Below are 24,440 nucleotides of genomic sequence, written 5' to 3' on the forward strand. Positions count from 1 at the left end.
TATTTTTTAACCATCGTCAAGGCCGAGTTCTATTTCCCTACAATCAAACACACGCTGTCGCCGGCAAAATTCTTTTTAAAAAAAAAAACAAAGTCCATAGCACGAAAAGCCGCTACATATGAAGTGGGCTTTCAATACTATCATGATGCGCGGTGCTTATTCGCGGCATTGGTAGGGGACCCGAAATCCATTGTACATTTTTCAATGTTAATATAATGTTTGTGATAGTGGTTGAATTTGTATCCTGTACTATCTTGTATCGTACAAATAATTTAAAAAAAATAATATAATACTAGAAACTTCAGTTTTATATACGTTTACTTGTTTTTGATTTTACAAGAAATATAGTAAACTTTTAAGGCCTATACTTCAAATTATCTCCCCTGAGTAAGTTTTACAATGGGCGATGCTGACGTACATAGATCAAGGCGTTTTGTTGTCCCTTTCAAGTTTTTTTCCCGAGCCGACCCCTATCCCATCCCTCTTTCTCAACCTCACAAGTATCGAGGAGATAAATGTATCGTTTATGAACTACTTCCTAACCGTACGATTCACCACTTCAGCACATTTTGTCAGACACTAGATCTAGTCAACACATATTAATTTACTTTCATAGTATTAGGCAAATCTAATTCTCAAAACAGGGCAGGTAAGATTATTTTTTAAATAATTATTTAGAAATTAATTAGAACGTTTAGAATTAATTGAACATTATTAATAGTCATTGAGGTGGGGGTGTGTGAGGGTCTGGCTTTTTGTTAATCCCCCCCTCCCCTAAATCAGAAGGTTATCCAACGCGTGACCTGGCCACATACAGTTGTACATGTGAAAAACATTTTTCTCTCTAATATTATTATGCATTACTGCATCATTCACCCAATCGCCATGAAAACTTGGGAAGCTGTTGAGTACAGCCCCGCAAAGGTTTCTGTCATAGGCCTAACATTTGTACATATTTGAGTGGGGACTCCTATCGGAAATATGTGATTTAGCGCCCCGTGATACTGCATAAGTGGATGAGGTTACTACTTGAATACAACCGGCGTCAGTGTCATCCTGAGCGCATCACATATGAGCAAGTTGGCCCCTACAGACAGTCGTTTAAAAGTTCCCACAACACTAGGAATAAGTCTCGCTACAACACTCGATGACTAAATCTAATTAGGTGTCGCACCAATGTTTCTTCCAGGGTAGACTGTTTTCGGGGGAGGGGAGGGGGGGGGGGAACTCTGCCGGAAGAAACAATGTGTCACACCCATCACCCGTGCAGTAATGTAACCGGTAGCTCCAAGAGCCCCGTGACTCCCATGACACCTGGGCCGTCGCAGAGGGATTTACAGCATGCCTTGGCGTGTCTAGTTGGTAGTGTGGACAAACCCGCGCCCTAAGATCCAAGAAATGAACTGCCGACATTGTTAACATTTAATTCAACTTCTGGAAAACAGGGCACACGGTTAGTAACGTTTTGATGAAAGCCTCAGTTTGGTGTGTTGGACTAGATTTAGAAAGGGGCCAGCTCGTGTGTTGGAAAACCTCTGATTTATTCGTGTACCAGATGTAATTTTTTTTTAATTGAGAGCGAACCTTGTTTTATATATATATATATATATATATATATATATATATATATATATATATATATATATATATATATATATATATATATATATATATATATATATATATATATATATATATATATATATATATATATATATATATATATATATATATATATATATATATATATATATATATATATATATATATAATATATATATATGGGGGGCCCAAAAAATTTTTTTGCGGGGTGGCCCATTTTTTCTAGTTCCGCCACTGGGCCCCTCTTCCCCCCTTACCTTATGTGTCTCCTCATCTCCCCCCCATTACTTTATGTGTCTCCCCCCCCCTCTTCCCCCCTTACCTTATGTGTCTCCTCATCTCCCCCCCCCCATTACTTTAGGTGTCTCCTCATCTCCCCCCCCCCCATTACATTATGTGTCTCCTCATCTCCCCCCCATTACCTTATGTGTCTCCTCATCTCCCCCCCATTACATTATGTGTCTCCTCACCCACCCCCTCCATTACCTTATGTTTCTCCTAACCCCCACCCCAAACTACCTTATGTGTATCCTCTCCCCCCCCCCCACAATTACCTTTTGTCTCCTCCCCCTCCCCCCATTACCTTATGTGTCTCCCCCCTTACCTTATGTGTCTCCTCATCTCCCCCCCCCCATAACCTTATGTGTCTCCTCATCTCCCCCCCCCCCCATTACCTTATGTGTCTCCTCATCTCCCCCCATTACTTTATGTGTCTCCCCCCCCCTCTTCCCCCTTACCTTATGTGTCTCCTCATCTCCCGCCCCCCCCCCCCCCATTACTTTATGTGTCTCCCCCCCTCTTCCCCCCTTACCTTCTGTGTCTCCTCATCTCCCCCCCCCCATTACTTTATGTGTCTCCTCATCTCCCCCCCCCATTACCTTATGTGTCTCCTCCCCCACCCCCTCCATTACCTTATGTGTCTCCTAACCCCCACCCCCAAACTACCTTATGTGTATCCTCTCCCCCCCCCCCACAATTACCTTATGTCTCCTCCCCCTCCTCCCATTACCCTATGTGTCTCCCCCCCATTACCTTATATGTCTCCTCATCTCCCCCCCCCATTATCTTATGTGTCTCCTGATCTCCCCCCATTATCTTATGTGTCTCCTCATATCCCCCCATTACTTTATGTGTCTCCCCCCTTCCCCCATTACCTTATGTGTCTCCTCATCTCCCCCCCACCCATTATCTTATGTGTCTCCTCATCTCCCCCCCCCCCCCATTACCTTATGTGTCTCCCCCCCCCCCCCTTCCCCCCTTACCTTATGTGTCTCCTCATCTTTCCCCCATTACCTTATGTGTCTCCCCCCTTACCTTATGTGTCTCCTCATCTCCCCCCCATTATCTTATGTGTCTCCCCCCCCCTTCCCCCATTACCTTATGTGTCTCCTCATCTCCCCCCCATTACCTTATGTGTCTCCTCATCTCCCCCCCCATTACTTTATGTGTCTCCCCCCCCCTTCCCCCCTTACCTTATGTGTCTCCTCATCTATCGCCCCCTTACCTTATGTGTATCCTAATCTCCCCCCCCATTACTTTATGTGTTTCCCCCCTTACCTTATGTGTCTCCTCATCTCCCCCCATTACTTTATGTGTCTCCTCATCTCCCCCCATTACTTTATGTGTCTCCCCCCCCCCTTCCCCCCTTACCTTATGTGTCTCCTCATCTATCCCCCCTTACCTTATGTGTCTCCTCATCTCCCCCCCATTACTTTATGTGTCTCCCCCCCCCCCCTTCCCCCCTTACCTTATGTGTCTCCTCATCTCCCCCCCCCATTACTTTATGTGTCTCCCCCCTTACCTTATGTGTCTCCTCATCTCCCCCCCCCCCATTATCTTATGTGTCTCCCCCCTTCCCCCCTTACCTTATGTGTCTCCTCATCTCCCCCCTTACCTTATGTGTCTCCTCATCTCCCCCCATTACCTTATGTGTCTCCTCATCTCCCCCCCCCATTACCTTATGTGTCTCCTCATCTGCCCCCCCCCATTACTTTATGTGTCTCCTCATCTCCCCCCCCCATTACCTTATGTGTCTCCTCATCTCCCCCCATTACTTTATGTTTCTCCCCCCCCTCTTCCCCCCTTACCTTATGTGTCTCCCCCCCTCTTCCCCCCTTACCTTATGTGTCTCCTCATCTCCCCCCCCCCATTACTTTAGGTGTCTCCTCATCTCCCCCCCCCATTACCTTATGTGTCTCCTCATCTCCCCCCCATTACCTTATGTGTCTCCTCATCTCCCCCCCATTACCTTATGTGTCTCCTCACCCACCCCCTCCATTACCTTATGTGTCTCCTAACCCCCACCCCCAAACTACCTTATGTGTATCCTCTCCCCCCCCCCACAATTACCTTATGTCTCCTCCCCCCCCCCCCCATTACCTTATGTGTCTCCCCCCCTCCATTACCTTATGTGTCTCCCCCCTTACCTTATGTGTCTCCTCATCTCCCCCCCCCATTACCTTATGTGTCTCCTCATCTCCCCCCCCCCCATTACCTTATGTGTCTCTTCATCTTCCCCCCATTACTTTATGTGTCTCCCCCCCTCTTCCCCCTTACCTTATGTGTCTCCTCATCTCCCCCCCCATTACTTTATGTGTCTCCCCCCCTCTTCCCCCCTTACCTTCTGTGTCTCCTCATCTCCCCCCCCCCATTACTTTATGTGTCTCCTCATCTCCCCCCCCATTACCTTATGTGTCTCCTCCCCCACCCCCTCCATTACCTTATGTGTCTCCTAACCCCCACCCCCAAACTACCTTATGTGTATCCTCTCCCCCCCCCCCCACAATTACCTTATGTCTCCTCCCCCTCCTCCCATTACCTTATGTGTCTCCCCCCATTACCTTATATGTCTCCTCATCTCCCCCCAATTACCTTATGTGTCTCCTGATCTCCCCCTCCATTACCATATGTGTCTCCTCATCTCCCCCCCCATTATCTTATGTGTCTCCTCATCTCCCCCCCCCATTACTTTATGTGTCTCCCCCCCTTCCCCCCATTACCTTATGTGTCTCCTCATCTCCCCCCATTATCTTATGTGTCTCCTCATCTCCCCCCCCCATTACCTTATGTGTCTCCCCCCCCTTCCCCCCTTACCTTATGTGTCTCCTCATCTTTCCCCCATTACCTTATGTGTCTCCCCCCTTACCTTATGTGTCTCCTCATCTCCCCCCCCCCCCATTATCTTATGTGTCTCCCCCCTCCTTCCCCCCTTACCTTATGTGTCTCCTCATCTCCCCCCATTACCTTATGTGTCTCCTCATCTCCCCCCCCCCCATTACCTTATGTGTCTCCTCATCTCCCCCCCCCCATTACTTTATGTGTCTCCCCCCCCTTCCCCCCTTACCTTATGTGTCTCCACATCTATCCCCCTTTTACCTTATGTGTCTCCTAATCTCCCCCCCCCCATTACTTTATGTGTCTCCCCCCTTACCTTATGTGTCTCCTCATCTCCCCCCATTACTTTATGTGTCTCCTCATCTCCCCCCCATTACTTTATTTGCTTCCCCCCCCCCTTCCCCCCTTACCTTATGTGTCTCCTCATCTATCCCCCCTTACCTTATGTGTCTCCTTATCTCCCCCCCCCCATTACTTTATGTGTCTCCCCCCCCTTCCCCCCTTACCTTATGTGTCTCCTCATCTCCCCCCCATTACCTTATGTGTCTCCCCCCTTACCTTATGTGTCTCCTCATCTCCCCCCCCCAATATCTTATGTGTCTCCCCCCCTTCCCCCCTTACCTTATGTGTCTCCTCATCTCCCCCCATTACCTTATGTGTCTCCTCATCTCCCCCCCCCCCCATTACCTTATGTGTCTCCTCATCTCCCCCCCATGTGTCTCCCCCCCCCCTTCCCACCTTACCTTATGTGTCTCCTCATCTGTCCCCCCCTTACCTTATGTGTCTCCTCATCTCCCCCCCCATTACTTTATGTGTCTCCCCACCCCCACCCCCCTTACCTTATGTGTCTCCTCATCTATCCCCTCCTTGCCGCTCCAGTCTACCGTAAACCTGGCCACGTTGGACGCTGGAATCTTTCTGGGCAGTCTTTCATCTCGCAGGACCTTGAGCAGCTTCTGGGCCTCGTTGTCTACGCTGTAACGTGTACACAGAATGGCATTGTACAGGTGTGTACACATTTTAACATGTACACATGTTGGCATTGTACAGGTGTGTACACATTTAAACATGTACGTATGGTGGCATTGTACAGGTGTGTACAGATTTTAACATGACGGCATTGTAGAGGTGTGTACATATTTTAACATACACAGATGCTGGCATTCTAGAGGTGTGTACATATTTTAGTAACCACAGGGTAGCATTTGATGTTTTTTCGAGTTGTGTGTACTATCGCCTAGCACTATGACCACTTCAGTGAGTCACGTGAGCTGACAGAACAGCTGACCAGCCGTGGTTACTTTCGTTTTCTTAAGCTAAACTTATCACGGAGGTCGCTATAACCACGTCACTCAACATCACGGACACACGTTGGAGCTCACTTAATTAGTTTGACGTGCCATTATTAGCAATTAACATAATTAAATGCACACATAAATACTTTTTATATCTCGTATTTCCTGTCTAAAAGCAACCATACCCTACAACAGTAATTCGTCATTTTTTTCCATAACAAGAAATAAAAAAAAGCAATAAATAAAGGAACAAACAAAACAAGAAAAAAAGAAAAAACAAATAAAAGAACAAACAAATCAATAAATATTAGAAAAGACTATAACTAGACACGTCAGTCTTGCAGTGAAATAAATCCCTACAGATATTACCTTCTGGCCGCGAAGTCCACAAACTTGCTGGCTATTCGCAGAAGAGTTGTGTTCATATTGCTGATGTCCCGGATATAAGCTAAACAGTGGTCCTCGACACTGTTAGCTTTGAGAATCCCTCTTTCAACCTCCCGCTCAGTCACTGGAATATTCCAGAAGAATTTTTTTTTACCATGGTAAAAATGTTTCCTGTTTGGGCATTGTTGTGAAGTTAACTGGAAAATACACCACTAATTATTTTACAATCAATCGGAAATTGGAGGCGTGGTAGTGTTCGACTTGTAAAGAATTGAATTTAAAAAGATTTGCCGTTGGGACATTGTTTCCATTGATATTTCAACGAACAATAATTTGTCTTTGATAGTTTAAAGCTGGGTTTAAGTAGAAGTCTGGCTGTTGGGTACTTGAAGGGCTATGGAGGGGGAGGGGGGGGGTGGCGCGGAGTTGTATGTAAACAATAGAAGTAACTTATGGTTGTTGTAGCAAGTAGCGGCGACTGCTCGTCAATTACTCGTCATAATGGAATTACATAATGGTGATGGTATTACCACTGACTGGTGATCATTGGTGACAATCAGAGATGGTGTTAGTATTAAGTAATGATAATTTTTTACGGCTGTTGTTACGGTCAGTGTTGGTCAGTCAAGATGGCGGTACATCAGGCATGTATGTATTACTGCAACACAGCGGTGAGCTTGTCAGAGGCGTAGCGACCCTTCCCGGCGCCCGGGGACATACTTTCAATTTGGCGCCCCCCTCGGGAGTAAATTTTCGATTTGCACCCCCCCTCGAACTTTTCATTTGCACCCCCCCTCAAACTTTCGATTTGCACCACCCCCTCGAACTTTTCATTTGCACCCCCCCCCCTCAAACTTTCAATTTGGCGCCCCCCCCTAAGGTCGGCGCCCGGGGACATATGTCCCCCCCCCCCCCGCCCCCCCCTCGCTACGCCTCTGGAGCTTGTTTGTGTTCTATTAAAATAATCTCTACGCCTTAAACCTGGGTTTTAATGCACTGCTAGTCTAATCCAGCTCACACCTCGATAGATACCCCCCCCCACCAAAACAGCTACCGCCTACACTCACTACGAATCACTGTGTTAGCTGTCCCTACATATAGTCAATTACCTCCTCCATATACAACGCCCCAAAACCTCCACATTGACAGTTGCCCCACCTCTTTAACCTCCACTCACTCACCTAAACACCACTCACAACCATCTACATCACCATCCTGACTACATCACCATCCTGACTACATCACCATCCTGACTACATCACCATCCTGACTACATCACCATCTTGACTACATCACCATCCTGACTACATCACCATCCTGACTACATCACCATCATGACTACATCACCATCCTGACTACATCACCATCCTGACTACATCACCATCATGACTACATCACCATCCTGACTACATCACCACCCTGACTACATCACCATCCTGACTACAACACCATCCTGACTACATCACCATCCTGACTACATCACCATCCTGACTACATCACCATCCTGACTACATCACCATCCTGACTACATCACCATCCTGACTACATCACCATCCTGACTACATCACCATCCTGACTACATCACCATCCTGACTACATCACCATCCTGACTACATCACCATCCTGACTACATCACCATCCTGACTACATCACCATCCTGACTACATCACCATCCTGACTACATCACCATCCTGACTACATCACCATCCTGACTACATCACCATCCTGACTACATCACCATCCTGACTACATCACCATCCTGACTACATCAACATCCTGACCGTGAACATCCCCATCCTAACTGCGTACATCACCAGCTACCCCATACACCTAACCCACCCCACCACGTCCACCAAAGCTCTACTCCCCATGATATTTTATACCCGTGATTGGACACTGCAGGGGATCCCGATTTGATCAGCACCAATAGATTAGTTTTACACCAGCGGGAATTAATTCCTTCGATTAGAGATCGATAACTCCCCGTTTGTTCTAACTAAACACGTCGGAAATCAGGCAAAGGACCAATGTTTCATAAAACTCAAAACTTTATTTGCTCAAGGGCAGAGTGGCTTTAGTTCAGGGGATAACCCCCGTCTAATGTTTCCATGTTCAAAGACTTGCCCGACCCCTGGCCAAACTCTGGGGGTAGGGTTTGTTGGCTCGCTGGGTCGGGTGATTATTGCAGGCAACCACGAGAGGGCGCCGTGAAAGTGTATCTAAAAGCCGTTCAGTGTCCCTGGCTAAACTACAGGAAACTAGAGATGAAAGAATCGGGAACCGAATTTTCTACCCATGTTGTGGTTTGTGTGGTGGGGGTGGGGGTGGGAGTGGGGTAAGGGGGGGGGGGGGGGAAATCGTTGGGTAGGGATTAAAAAACATCCGCGGTTAATTAGTGCGTGAATTGAACCGTGTTTAATTTAATTGGTTGTTGTTAATTGGTGGGAAAGTTTACGTATTATTTTTAGATCAAGGTGTGTGTGTGTGTGTGTGTGTCTGTGTGTGTCTGTGTGTGTTCGCTCGAAATTAGTTATTTTTGGGGTTAATGGGGGGAATGGACCTAGGTGGAGTTTAGTGAGTTTATTCATTAGTGCATTATTACTTTAAAGCTTGTTATTAAACTGTCTATGCAATCTTTTTTTTAATCAGAGACGGGTCTTAGCATGAACCACTGACCTGACAGAACTGACCCTACAAAAAAGTTAAAGACAGCACTGACCTGACATGAAAAAGTTGTGCATCTGCTCCCTGTCAATCTTCTTGGTGATAAACAAAACGTGCGCCGCCTTGCGGACGATTTTGGTCAGTTTACCAAACGTGTCCCACCAGGCCGCCTGGTCGTTCTCCATCAGACGTTGATGACGCTGAAAGGTCAGACGGAAGAACTTGGAACTTCCGGCTCAGTTGCTAGCAACACACTAAAGCAACACACTAAAGCAACACACTAGAGCAACACACTAAAGCAACACACTAAAGCAACACACTTAAGCAGCACACTAAAGCTACACACTAAAGCTACACACTAAAGCAACACACTAAAACACTAAAGCAACACACTAAAGCAACACACTTAAGCAACACACTAAAGCAACACACTAAAGCAACACACTAAAGCAACACACTTAAGCAGCACACTAAAGCTACACACTAAAGCTACACACTAAAGCAACACACTAAAGCTACACACTAAAGCAACACACTTAAGCAGCACACTAAAGCTACACACTAAAGCTACACACTAAAGCAACACACTAAAGCAACACACTAAAGCAACACACTTAAGCAGCACACTAAAGTTACAAACTAAAGCTACACACTAAAGCAACACCCTAAAGCAACACACTAAAGCAACACACTAAAACAACACACTTAAGCAGCACACTAAAGCTACACACTAAAGCAACACACTAAAGCAACACACTAAAGCAACACACTTAAGCAGCACACTAAAGCTACACACTAAAGCAACACACTAAAGCAACACACTAAAGCTACACACTTAAGCAACACACTAAAGCAACACACTAAAGCAACACACTAAAGCAACACACTAAAGCAACACACTTAAGCAGCACACTAAAGCTACACACTAAAGCTACACACTAAAGCAACACACTAAAGCAACACACTAAAGCAACACACTTAAGCAGCACACTAAAGCTACACACTAAAGCAACACACTAAAGCAACACACTAAAGCAACACACTAAAGCAACACACTTAAGCAGCACACTAAAGCTACACACTAAAGCTACACACTAGAGCTACACACTAAAGCAACACACTAAAGCAACACACTAAAGCTACACACGAAAGCTACACACTAAAGCAACACACTAAAGCAACACACTAAAACACTTAAGCAACACACTAAAGCAACACACTAAAGCAACACACTAAAGCATCACACTAAAGCAACACACTAAAGCATCACACTAAAGCAACACACTAAAGCAACACACTAAAGCATCACACTAAAGCAACACACTAAAGCAACACACTAAAGCAACACACTAAAGCAACACACTTAAGCAGCACACTAAAGCTACACACTAAAGCAACACACTAAAGCAACACACTTAAGCAGCACACTAAAGCTACACACTAAAGCTACACACTAAAGCAACACACTAAAGCAACACACTAAAGCTACACACTAAAGCTACACACTAAAGCAACACACTAAAGCAACACACTAAAACACTAAAGCAACACACTAAAGCAACACACTTAAGTAACACACTAAAGCAACACACTAAAGCATCACACTAAAGCAACACACTAAAGCAACACACTAAAGCTACACACCCAACCAACGAATCAAAGAGCAACATATTATAACATGAAACACACCCAAACAACAGACTGAACTCATGTCTACATTATAGCTAAATCACAGACCTTGTGTAGACATGACGTCACCTCAACAGCGAACTGACATTGTCACGTGATCACAAACTAACCTTGTCACGTGACCACAGACTGACCTTGTCACGTGAACCACAGACTGACCTTGTCACGTGACCACAGACTGACCTTGGCACTTGAACCACATACTGACCTTGTCACGTGACCACAGACTGACCTTATCACGTGACCACAGACTGACCTTATCATGTGACCACAGACTGATCTTGTCACGTGACCACAGACTGAACTTGTCACGTGACCACAGACTGACATTGTCACGTGACCACAGACTGACCTTGTCACGTGACCACAGACTGACCTTGTCACGTGACCACAAACTGACCTTATCACGTGACCACAGACTGACCTTGTCACGTGACCACAAACTGACCTTATCACGTGACCACAGACTGACCTTGTCAGGTGAACCACAGACTGACCTTGTCACGTGACCACAAACTGACCTTGTTGTTGAAGTTGGTGAATATGGAGCTGATGGGCTGGAGTACGTAGACGGCGGGCACGAAGTTGTCGTCCCGTTTGTACCAGTCATCCAGCAGCTTCAGCTCCTCGGGACTCTGCCTGGTGCAGTCTCGCAACATCTCGAACTCCGAGGCCAAGATCTCGGCGGGGATAGGCCGGTACCCGTACTTCTGGCCCAGGAATACCTGCACAAAATATCAAGGGGGTATAGAAGGTACCCGTATTTATAGAAGGTACCCGTACTTCTGGCCCAGGAATACCTGCACAAAATATCAAGGGGGTATAGAAGGTACCCGTATTTATAGAAGGTACCCGTATTTATACAAGGTACCCGTATTTAAAGAAGGTACCCGTATTTATAGAAGGTACACGTATTTATAGAAGGTACCCGTACTTCTGTCCCAAGAATACCTGCACAAAATATCAAGGGGTATAGAAGGTACCCGTATTTATAGAAGGTACCCGTATTTATAGAAGGTACCCGTACTTCTGGCCCAGAAATACCTGCACAAAATATCAAGGGGTATAGAAGGTACCCGTATTTATAGAAGGTACCCGTATTTATAGAAGGTACCCGTACTTCTGGCCCAGGAATACCTGCACAAAATATCAAGGGGTATAGAAGGTACCCGTATTTATAGAAGGTACCCGTATTTATAGAAGGTACCCGTACTTCTGGCCCAGAAATACCTGCACAAAATATCAAGGGGTATAGAAGGTACCCGTATTTATAGAAGGTACCCGTATTTATAGAAGGTACCCGTACTTCTGGCCCAGGAATACCTGCACAAAATATCAAGGGGTATAGAAGGTACCCGTATTTATAGAAGGTACCCGTATTTATAGAAGGTACCCGTACTTCTGGCCCAGGAATACCTGCACAAAACATCAGGGGGTATAGAAGGTACCCGTATTTATAGAAGGTACCCGTATTTATAGAAGGTACCCGTACTTCTGGCCCAGGAATACCTGCACAAAATATCAAGGGGTATAGAAGGTACCCGTATTTATAGAAGGTACCCGTATTTATAGAAGGTACCCGTACTTCTGGCCCAGAAATACCTGCACAAAATATCAAGGGGTATAGAAGGTACCCGTATTTATAGAAGGTACTCGTATTTATAGAAGGTACCCGTATTTATAGAAGGTACCCGTATTTATAGAAGGTACCCGTATTTCTGGACCAGGAATACCTGCTCAAAATATGGGAGGTTATAGAAGGTACCCGTATTTATAGAAGGTACCCGTATTTATAGAAGGTACCCGTATTTATAGAAGGTATCCGCGTTTCTGGATCAGGAATACCTGATCAAAACATCAGGGGTTATAGAAGGTACCCGTATTTATAGAAGGTACCCGTATTTATAGAAGGTACCCGTATTTATAGAAGGTATCCGCGTTTCTGGATCAGGAATACCTGATCAAAACATCAGGGGTTATAGAAGGTACCCGTATTTATAGAAGGTACCCGTATTTATAGAAGGTACCCGTATTTATAGAAGGTACCCGTATTTCTGGACCAGGAATACCTGCACAAAATATGGGAGGTTATAGAAGGTACCCGTATTTATAGAAGGTACCCGTATTTATAGAAGGTACCCGTATTTATAGAAGGTACCCGTATTTATAGAAGGTACCCGTATTTCTGGACCAGGAATATCTGCACAAAATATGGGAGGTAATAGAAGGTACCCGTATTTATAGAAGGTACCCGTATTTATAGAAGGTACCCGTATTTATAGAAGGTACCCGTATTTATAGAAGGTACCCGTATTTCTGACCCGGAAATACCTGCACAAAATATGGGAGGTTATAGAAGGTACCCGTATTTCTGACCCAGAAAGAGTGCCGGTGCCAGGTTATTTAGCGCCCTAGGCAAAACTTCTTAAAACGCCCCCTTTCACACAAATTAATTACTAAAACATATGTTTAAGAAAACAATGAATTAAAAGTGACGTATTAATTTATTATCAATTGCATACACGTTATAAGAAGATAATATCAAAATCAAATTTTACTTGCCTTCTTCGTCTCAAAAGCTTGTACTAATTCCTTCAATTCCAGTTTGCAAGCATAATCGCATTTTATTGAAAGTGTTGCCAAGTCCACGAGTCTACGACATAGCCCCCCCCCCCTAAAAAATTTATGTGCTTTCCCCCCCCCCCCCCCCTCCCGGGAGAAAAAAGTCTGGAAAAAAACCACCGAAAAAATATATTCTTGTAGTGTTGGGCTCTCTGCAGACCTCCCAAGGTGAGTTCCAAAAAGGAACTTACCCATTTTAAGCTCGACTGTCTTTAGTTATAATTGTAAGATGTCTGTATTGTGTGATTATCTAACGATTTTTTGTTTTATAAAAATAAAAGGTTATAAATGTTATAGATTCCAGCCTAAAATTGTTATATATGAATCCTTTAGGAGAGGGTGAAAAATATGAAAAGACACTTAATTAGATGTTTAATTTACAAATAAGACTGTATGTCTACTAACATTAAGTATTGCAATCTACATCGGCTACAGATGTATTTGTTTTTCAACTTGATAATGCTAAAAAAACTACCTAGAACTTAAGCTCTATATAATTTTTTACAATAGCAAATAATAACGTTATATGTTAACGGTCAACCTAAGGTGCAGGAATTTGAAATGAATGTTAAGTTAAGCAACGAATTATCTCCCATTTGAAAATCCAAATACCAAAATTTTATTCACGGGAAATAACTTTCACAAGAATAGCTAAATTAACCAAGTGTAACTAAAACATGCTTGAAAAATACAATAAAACGCTTTAAATTTCATTACTTAATAATTATAATAAATCTTTTATATTAACTATGTAACCTTGTAAAAACAATATATTTTAATAATTGAATACTTAACTGTGGCTTTTGTTTGAAAGTCTAAATACGGTAGCTTTATTATAACATACTTTTATTCAATATTGATGACATACAATCCATTGCACTTTTTGGAACATGGAAAATGTTTAATTTTGGATCCCCAATATAAAGGGACGTCTTTCAAAAAATCAAACACGGGTAACTGCAGGGGTCGGCAACTTAATTCGATTAATTCAACGATTATTGTTGCCTATTGCGTCTTTACTGCATAGCCTTTTTTTAAACGAACGTAGGCGCCATAGTACTCGCATGCGAGCCCGGTGCGCTTCGGGTCGAGCAATCGACGAGACGCCGGGGGTTGAGCATGTTGCAGTTTTACCGCTGTATATAGCAGTACCCCTTACCCGCTATGCAGGACGCCCGTTAAGGATGCCAAATGCTAGCATAGCCGCTCTGGAACTCTGGGCGCAAAACCGTGCATTGACGAAAATCACACCCTCCCGGGCGCCGCCCATAAGAAATCTTTTTTTTTTCGCAGAAATCCTCTCGGGATTATTCTCATCTACTCTCCAGAGTTCCATGGCAAATAAACTCGACTACTCGATATACTCTACTACATTCACAACACATATCAAACTTAGATACCTAAACAGTTAAATATAACTAGACTCGATGCTCCAGAACTACGACACCAACTCGTTTAACTTCACCAAGCTCTACAAATGGTACACCCAATGAACAACGATTTCACTGAACCTACTACTACACTTTAATAGTCAATATAATTCGACACCTCAATACTCCCGAACTCTCGAACTGCGATACGTCATCCCCTGCATTCTCATTTCTCTTTTACCAATCAGATTCAACTAGACCTTCATCCTACATAACAGCCTAATAAAAATTATGACACTTTAACACTTCGAAACTTTAGACCTACGAAACCATTTCAGCAACAGCCTTCCGCCGTTACTCCCAAATCTAAACGATTCATCAAAACTTACGAAACAAGTGACAACACTTTGAACACCCCGTCTTTACAAAACTCTGTACACCAGGACAGATTTCTAATTCAAAGGCAGAGAGAACGAGACTTACAAGCCCTATTAAAATTAGATAACCATTTGAATTATTAGGTACTTTTTGATAATAGTGCTTAAACCTTTTGCGCTCACCTAGGGATGGCGCCCTAGGCGACCGCCAAGTTCGCCTTATAGGTAGCGCCGGCCCTGGCCGGAAATACCTGCACAAAATATGGGAGGGTATAGGTACCCATATTTTTATAGAAGGTACCCATATTTTTATAGAAGGTACCCATATTTTTATAGAAGGTACCCATATTTTTATAGAAGGTACCCATATTTTTATAGAAGGTACCCATATTTTTATAGAAGGTACCCATATTTTAATAGAAGGTACCCATATTTTAATAGAAGGTACCCATATTTTTTATAGAAGGTACCCATATTTTTAAAGAAGGTACCCATATTTTTATAGAAGGTACCCGTATTTCTGGCCATGGAATACCTGCACAAAATATTAGGGGGTATCTGAGCGAGCACTACTTGCCAGTAATTTTAGTTACAGTTACCAGAGGCGTCGCTATGTCGGGTGTCACCCGGTGCGGTCCGCATCCCCCCCCCCCCCTCCCCTCGTCACGCCTTTGACAGTTACCATTATTTTTAGCCAAGAAATACCTGCTCAAAGTTTAAAAGGAATAATTTGATGGATTAGACGGTACCTGTATTTCTGGACAAAATTCACAACATTCTTTCACTAAGTTGGTTGATATTTTTTTAATAAAAACAAAGTAATACAAATCGAAAACTGCATTGTTGTACTTTGTGAATCGAATGACCGAAAATTTAGTTTCCGCGTGAAGATTTAATCAATGAATACAAACAACGATTGAAATATTGCGTAGATATTTTTTAAAATTTACGACACGAAACGAAAGACATCCAACACGACAAATCTTCGACAAGACACTCACACAAGACACTCACACAAGACACTCACACAAGACACTCACACAAGACACTCACACAAGACACTCACACAAGACATACTATGGAAGTCACAAACACCCAACCGACACCCAATAGATATTGCATGTTCAAAAATGTAAGTCTTTTCCTGGGCATATTTTTACAGACATTTTTAACAACAATACTAACATATAACTAATAATGAATGTAGTCATTAAGCTATGCCTTAAAAATACAACGTCATTTCATATTAGTTTTAAAAAAAATTAATTGCTCCATCCCCCCCCCCCCCCCCCCCAAAAAAAAACGTTACTAGTCGAAATATTGCGGTTAACAAAATAATGACGTCCCACATAATGGGAAACCTGACATAAAAGTGACCCCTATCATGCAGAAAAAAAATCTTCGAAAGTAAAATTCCTTGTAGCTGTGACCAGACGACAACCTGCGCCGGCCAATTGACGTCTGGACGCAATAATGGGCGTGGTTTCCGGTTTGTTTCGGTGAAAATATCAGTGGAAGCTATCGTTGATACCACGTGACACGTGGACCACAGTGTTCACGTGACACGTGGACCACAGTGTTCACGTGACAGGCGGACCAGTGATCACGTGACAGGTGGACCACAGTGTTCACGTGACACGTGGACCACAGTGTTCACGTGACACATGGTCCACAGTGTTCACGTGACAGGCGGACCAGTGTTCACGTGGCACATGGACCACAGTGTTCACGTGATACGTGGACCACAGTGTTCACGTGATAGGCGGACCACAGTGTTCACGTGACACGTGGTCCACAGTGTTCACGTGACAGGCGGACCACAGTGTTCACGTGACACGTGAACCACAGTGTTCAAGTGAGAACCAGACCACAGTGTTCACGTGACAGGCGGACCACAGTGTTCACGTCACACGTGAACCACAGTATTCACGTGAGAACCAGACCACAGTGTTCACGTGACAGGCGGACCACAGTGTTCACGTGATAGGCGGACCACAGTGTTCACGTGACACGTGGACCACAGTGTTTACGTGACACGTGGACCACAGTGTTCACGTGACAGGTGGACCACACTGTTCACGTGATACGTGGACCACATTTCTCACGTGACAAGTGGACCACAGTGTTCACGTCACAGCCGGGCCACAGTGTTCGCGTGACACGTGGACCACAGTGTTCGCGTGACACGTGGACCACAGTGCTCACGTGATACGTGGACCACAGTGTTCACGTGACAGGCGGACCACAGTGTTTACATGAGAACCAGACCACAGTGTTTACGTGATACATGGACCACAGTGTTCACGTACTACGTGGACCACAGTGTTCACGTGACAGGCGGACCACAGTGTTCACGTGACAGCTGGACCACGTGACTCTGGGATCGATACCACTTGTAGCTGCACCTGTTCAGTGGACTGTGACGGGAACAGGAGGGGGTCCTCGTACGGGGAGGGTCGGGGATTAGAACTAAAGAAGGGGTCAGTAGAAGGGGGCTGGGGGTGTATACTTGAATGGCAGGAGGGGGTCGTCGTACGGGGAGGGTCGGGGATTAGAACTAAAGAAGGGGGCAGTAGAAGGGGGCTGGGGGTGTATACTTGAATGGCAGGAGGGGGTCGTCGTACGGGGAGGGTCGGGGATTAGAACTAAAGAAGGGGGCAGTAGAAGGGGGCTGGGGGTGTATACTTGAATGGCAGGAGGGGGTCGTCGTACGGGGAGGGTCGGGGATTAGAACTAAAGAAGGGGTCAGTAGTAGTAGGGGGCTGGGGTGTATACTTGAATGGCAGGAGGTGGCTGAAGGGGTGGGGAGACCCTAGTGTCAGAGGATTATATTGCCATACTTAAAAGCCCAGAGGAACCAAAGACTTTAGATGATTTTAATCAAATACATTTAATGCGCTATGTTTAGAAGAGAAGCAAACACATCTCAAACGGCTTGACACATGCACGTTTTAGCAATAAAACCAATTGAAATTTTACAATTTATTTGTTTGTCTCTTTGAAAAAAAACCCCTTCAAAACAGCTTTTTCTGTAATGTCGTCTTGGTGGTTAATTAACGTCTTGGTGGTTAATTAACATTAAAAAAAAACTTAATGCCAGTCGAGTCACAACAAGATACATCCACTGAATGTAAACTAGGGGCCCCAATCAACTCCCGGCTCACAAACCTAGACAACAATATACATGATCTTGTCGTTATATTCAGAACATGACTGATGTTTTGGTGATGAGTGCATCGTATTGCTTATACATACATATATATATATATATATATATATATATATATATATATATATATATATATATATATATATATATATATATATATATATATATATATATATATCCGTGAGTCGCTACGTTATTTAAATGAACGACATGGATTCAATATTTAGCTGGTTAAAGGTTAACGACATCCATCTAAACTATCGTATTATTTACTGACCTTGTGAGATGAAAGGCTATCGATTAAAATCGATACCGGTTCGATTGGAACTGATTGTACTCACATATAGGTCAGATCGAATGGAGTCGAAATGTTATTTGTGGCCGTTCATAAGCAATATGTGAACTATTTGTGCCCTTTGAGGGGCTTCTATTTGTGGCCTTTGAGGGGCTTCTATTTGTGGCCTTTGAGGGGCTTCTATTTGTGCCCTTTGAGGGGCTTCTATTTGTGGCCTTTGAAGGGCTTCTATTTGTGGCCTTTGAAGGGCTTCTATTTGTGCCCTTTGAGGGGCTTCTATTTGTGGCCTTTGAAGGGCTTCTATTTGTGGCCTTTGAAGGGCTTCTATTTGTGGCCTTTGAAGGGCTTCTATTTGTGGCCTTTGAAGGGCTTCTATTTGTGGCCTTTGAAGGGCTTCTATTTGTGCCCTTTGAGGGGCTTCTATTTGTGGCCTTTGAAGGGCTTCTATTTGTGGCCTTTGAAGGGCTTCTATTTGTGCCCTTTGAGGGGCTTCTATTTGTGGCCTTTGAAGGGCTTCTATTTGTGGCCTTTGAAGGGCTTCTATCTGTGGCCGTTCAAGAGACAATGTGGAAAACTATTTGTGGCCTTTGTGGGAAACATGTGGACCATTTGTTGTCGTTTAGGGCAATGTGTGAACTATTTGTGATTACAAACGTATAGGGAAGTTAACTCTACGGGTTTCAAAACAAAGTTCACACTTTTAAAACAGTTATGTTCCATATTTGCAGATCAAGTGAGGATTTATTGCGTAACCCACTACAGCAATTTCCGAGAGAATCGGATATTAATTGTTCTCTGCCTTATTTTATTCTCGCTTTTAACTAAGCATGTAGTTAAACACACTCTAAATCATGTTCTTACCCATAGCGAGCCAACATTCAATCCACGGAGGACATGTACTTGTTACATTTGCCATATTATTTTTAAAACTTTAAAAATTCAAAGTACACTCGTATAATTGATGCTTAACTTTAGACCTCCAGGTTTTTTGAATTCTCGCCTACAAAAGCTTTGACAAATAAAATGTATAAATTTTAGTTTGCCCTAACTAATCTGTTGGCCAGCTGGAGGCCACATACAATCAATTCGCAATTTTAAGACCCCCCCCCCCCACACACACACCCTGGACTGAGTCAGTAGGACTCTCCCCCACACACCCCCTGGACTGAGTCAGTAGGACTCCCCCCCACACACCCCCTGGACTGAGTCAGTAGGACTCTCTCTCTCTCACACACACACCCTGGGCTGAGTCAGTAGGACTCTCCCCCCCCCACACACACCCTGGGCTGAGTCAGTAGGACTCTCCCCCCCACACACACACACCCTGGGCTGAGTCAGTAGGACTCTCCCCCCCACACACACACCCTGGACTGAGTCAGTAGGACACCCCCCCACACACACACACACCCTGGACTGAGTCAGTAGGACTCCCCCCACACACACACCCTGGACTGAGTCAGTAGGACTCTCCCCCCCCCACACACACCCTGGGCTGAGTCAGTAGGACTCTCCCCCCCCCCACACACACACCCTGGATTGAGTCAGTAGGACTCTCCCCCCCACACACACACCCTGGATTGAGTCAGTAAAACTTCTCAGTGCACCTACCCCTGCTGGGAACTGAACTTACACAGTGGAAACCTAGAATAGTCCGACAAACTCTTGACCATGTCATTGTATGCTTACGCCAAGAAAAAGTTCAGCTCTATTTCATCTTGACTTACTAATTCAGTTTGAATTGCAAAAGTACGCACTATTTTCTTCAAGCGGATTCCAATAATCGTACAACAGAAGGCACGCATATATAAACATGTAGGTAGGCTCAGTTGATTTGAAAACAAAAAAAATTATTATTAAAAAAAACACGGCATCGGAAATTGCCGACGATTGCCGATGATTACCGAAGTTAAAAATAGATAAAAATAGATGTCACTCACGATAAAGTTTGGGCCCATAGAGACTCGCTGGCAGTTCTCTATCTCCTGCATGCACAGGTTGGTGGTCATGTGATCGTCCGTGGCCTCGTCCCTCACACCCCACCTCATGTCCACAACCTGCTCACGGGATAGATGAAAGTTTAGGTAGGTCAACATAGACAGGTGAAAGTAATGTAGGTCACCAGAGACAGGTGAAAACTAAGGAACGTCAACATAGACAGGTGAAAGTAATGTAGGTCAACAGAGACAGGTGAAAACTAAGGAACGTCAACATAGACAGGTGAAAGTAATGTAGGTAAACATAGACAGGTGAAAACTAATGTAGGTCAACATAGACAGGTGAAAGTAATGTAGGTCACCAGAGACAGGTGAAAACTAAGGAACGTCAACATAGACAGGTGAAAGTAATGTAGGTCAACAGAGACAGGTGAAAACTAATGTAGGTCAACATAGACAGGTGAAAGTAATGTAGGTCAACAGAGACAGGTGAAAACTAATGCACGTCAACATAGACAGGTGAAAGTAATGTAGGTCAACAGAGACAGGTGAAAACTAATGTAGGTCAACATAGACAGGTGAAAGTAATGTAGGTCACCAGAGACAGGTGAAAACTAATGCACGTCAACATAGACAGGTGAAAGTAATGTAGGTCAACAGAGACAGGTGAAAACTAATGTAGGTCAACATAGACAGGTGAAAACTAATGTATGTCAACATAGACAGGTGAAAACTAATGTAGGTCAACATAGACAGGTGAAAACTAATGCAGGTCAACGTAGACAGGTGAAAACTAATGTAGGTCAACATAGACAGGTGAAAGTAATGTAGGTCAACATAGACAGGTGAAAGTAATGTAGGTCAACATAGACAGGTGAAAGTAATGTAGGTCAACATAGACAGGTGAAAGTAATGTAGGTCAACATAGACATGTCAAAACTAATGTAGGTTAACACGGAGATGTGAAAACGAATGCATTTCAACATGGACAGGTAAAGGTGAAAACGTAAATCAAGTATGATTAAAAATGTATTAGAACAGATAAACAATTACTGATATTGGTAATTTATAAATTAGCACAAAATGTACAGGTAAGAATACAGGTACTTTTAAATGCTCAATTAAAGCATTATTTGGATAGTTACATCACAGGCACAGGTAAAATCAATGACATACTTGATCAGGTAAAAAACTAAGACTATCAAAAGAGACTGAGAGAAAGAGAGGGAGAGAGAGAGAGAAGTGAGAGAAAAGAGAAATAATAACAATTAATACTTTGGTAAGCTATTATAAAACTATTTATTTTCATATTATTTTGTTGTAAAGAAAATCAAAGGCGTTTGTTTCCAGTTGAGGCCATCTATGAGCCATTGAATAAGTCAGCATGAGCAATATTTCACATGCACGTTTTTAAGGGCCATATTTTAAGCCAACATGGGCCACATTTTAAGTTGTCATGGGCCACATTTTAAATTGTCATGGGCCACATTTTAGCCAACATGGGCCACATTTTAAGCCCACATGGGCCACATTTTAAATTGTCATGGGCCACATTTTAAGTTGTCATGGGCCACATTTTAAGTCGTCATGGGCCACATTTTAAATTGTCATGGGCCACATTTTAAGCCAACATGGGCCACATTTTAGCCAACATGGGCCACATTTTAAGTTGTCATGGGCCACATTTTAGCCAACATGGGCCACATTTTAAGTTGTCATGGGCCACATTTTAAATTGTCATGGGCCACATTTTAAGCCAACATGGGCCACATTTTAGCCAACATGGGCCACATTTTAAGTTGTCATGGGCCACATTTTAAATTGTCATGGGCCACATTTTAAGCCCACATGGACCACACTAAACGACCCACCAAAACAAAATATTTACGGACCACACAAAGACCGCCGTGGTCCGCTTGCCCCTGACCACATGCCGTTGCTGCTAATAATCAATCAGATGGTTGTATTAATTACTTCCCCTAATCTAATCTGTGCATTAATTTCCTAACCTAACCAATCCCCTACCATTGAAATATTTTCCGAAATGAAATCGATTCTCCTATTCTACGATACCGACATCGTAAGTGATCTATTTATTGGTTGGGATCGATTAGCAGTTTGATTGCCAGAATTCAGCCAATCAGGGCCCTTGTAGCAAGCCATGAGACATCTGTCCCCCTCCTTATCGCTCGTGGCGGGCTGGGTGAGCAGTAAATCTCGAGCGAGATGTCGAGGGGAAATGGGACGAAATCTCTAACACGATTTTTTTTGTAAACACGAGTATGTGACGTGGTTTGTGCTGGTGGGGATTATATGTGGTATGATGGTGGGGTTAGATGGTGTGGGTAGATGGTGTGGGTAGATGGTGTGGGTAGATTGCATGGGTGGATTGTGTTGGTAGATAGTGTGGTTAGATGGTGTGATGTGTTGATGTGGGTAGATGGGGTTGATGGTGTGGTTAGGTACTGTAAGTAAGTTATATGGTTATACTGGATCCGATGGTGTAGTTGGATAGTGCTTTTCAATGATATGGTTATGTTGTGTGGTTAGGTGGTGTGGTAAAATGATGTGGTTATATTGTGTGGCAAGATGGTGTGGTGCATTGATATGGAACGATGGTGTGGTAGGATGGTGTGGTAGGATGGTGTGGTAGGATGGTGTGGTACGATTGTGTTATAGGATGGTGTGGTACGATGGTGTGGTACGATGGTGTTATAGGATGGTGTGGTACGATGGTGTTATAGGATGGTGTTAAAGGATGGTGTGGTACGATGGTGTTATAGGATGGTGTGGTACGATGGTGTTATAGGATGGTGTTAAAGGATGGTGTGGTAGGATGGTGTGGTAGGATGGTGTGGTAGGATGGTGTGATAGGATGGGTGGTAGGATGGTGTGGTAGGATGGTGTGGTAGGATGGTGTTGTAGGATGGTGTGGTAGAATGGTGAGGTAGGATGGTGTGGTAGGATGGTGTGGTAGAATGGTGTGGTAGGATGGTGTGGTAGGATGGTGTGGTAGAATGGTGAGGTAGGATGGTGTGGTAGGATGGTGTGGTAGAATGGTGAGGTAGGATGGTGTGGTAGAATGGTGAGGTAGGATGGTGTGGTAGGATGGTGTGGTTAGATAATGTGGTAGGATGGTGTGGTAGGATGGTGTGGTAGGATGGTGTGGTAGGATGGTGTGGTAGGATGGTGTGGTAGGATGGTGTGGTAGGATGGTGTGGTAGGATGGTGTGGTAGGATGGTGTGGTAGGATGGTGTGGTAGGATGGTGTGGTAGGATGGTGTGGTAGGATGGTGTTGTAGGATGGTGTGGTAGAATGGTGTGGTAGGATGGTGTGGTAGGATGGTGTTGTAAGATGGTGTGGTTAGATGGTGTGGTAGGATGGTGTGGTAGGATGGTGTTGTAGGATGGTGTGGTAGGATGGTGTGGTCGGATGGTGTGGTAGGATGGTGTGATATATGGTGCTGTTACAATGCACGTTTAGATATTACGGCTAGCTGCAGCAATCGATAAAAAAAAACGTTAACTTCTCGTTAGCTACCAACAGGCTGGAGGGAGGGGGAGAGAAGGGAGAAATTGGAAGATAATTTATTAGGAAGAGTAATGTAAAACTGGATCACGTGACCGGAAGCTGCTTCCTGATGACGTCATGTGTTGCAATATTTGCCGCTATTCAGCACCAAAGAACGACAATAGCAACTCACGAAATGACTAGTTCTAGTGGGTGGATATTACGGCTTCAAAACAAAATATAAATTGGAGGCTTAAACATGAGGAGGAAAGTGGTTCGTGTAACGCGGGATACAAAAGATGGAGTTCAATATCGCTCCAAGCTCTGCAGCTTGAGCTTACAATATTTTTATTAGCAACGAGATGTAGAATATGCATATGAGGTTAGGATTAGGGATTTTTTTACATGAGA

The 24,440-nt window shown here is 44.0% G+C and overlaps 1 protein-coding gene across 1 annotated transcript in view; it reads right to left on the reverse strand.

Annotated features, from left to right (window-relative positions):
* The window catches only part of LOC131927761 (NACHT and WD repeat domain-containing protein 2), a 40,197-nt gene that overhangs the window by 8,384 nt on the left and 7,373 nt on the right, over positions 1-24,440 (reverse strand). The window contains exons 3-7 of the mRNA XM_059283564.1: positions 20,522-20,638; positions 11,273-11,476; positions 9,118-9,262; positions 6,381-6,522; positions 5,556-5,691 (exon numbers count right to left, since the gene is read on the reverse strand). Coding sequence (XP_059139547.1) covers positions 5,556-5,691; positions 6,381-6,522; positions 9,118-9,262; positions 11,273-11,476; positions 20,522-20,638 — 744 coding nt within the window. The remainder of the gene's footprint in view (positions 1-5,555; positions 5,692-6,380; positions 6,523-9,117; positions 9,263-11,272; positions 11,477-20,521; positions 20,639-24,440) is intronic.

This window comes from Physella acuta, unplaced genomic scaffold, assembly GCF_028476545.2.
Source record: "Physella acuta isolate Inbredline_101_S28 unplaced genomic scaffold, ASM2847654v3 ptg000089l, whole genome shotgun sequence".
In the NCBI taxonomy this organism is placed as follows: domain Eukaryota; kingdom Metazoa; phylum Mollusca; class Gastropoda; family Physidae; genus Physella; species Physella acuta.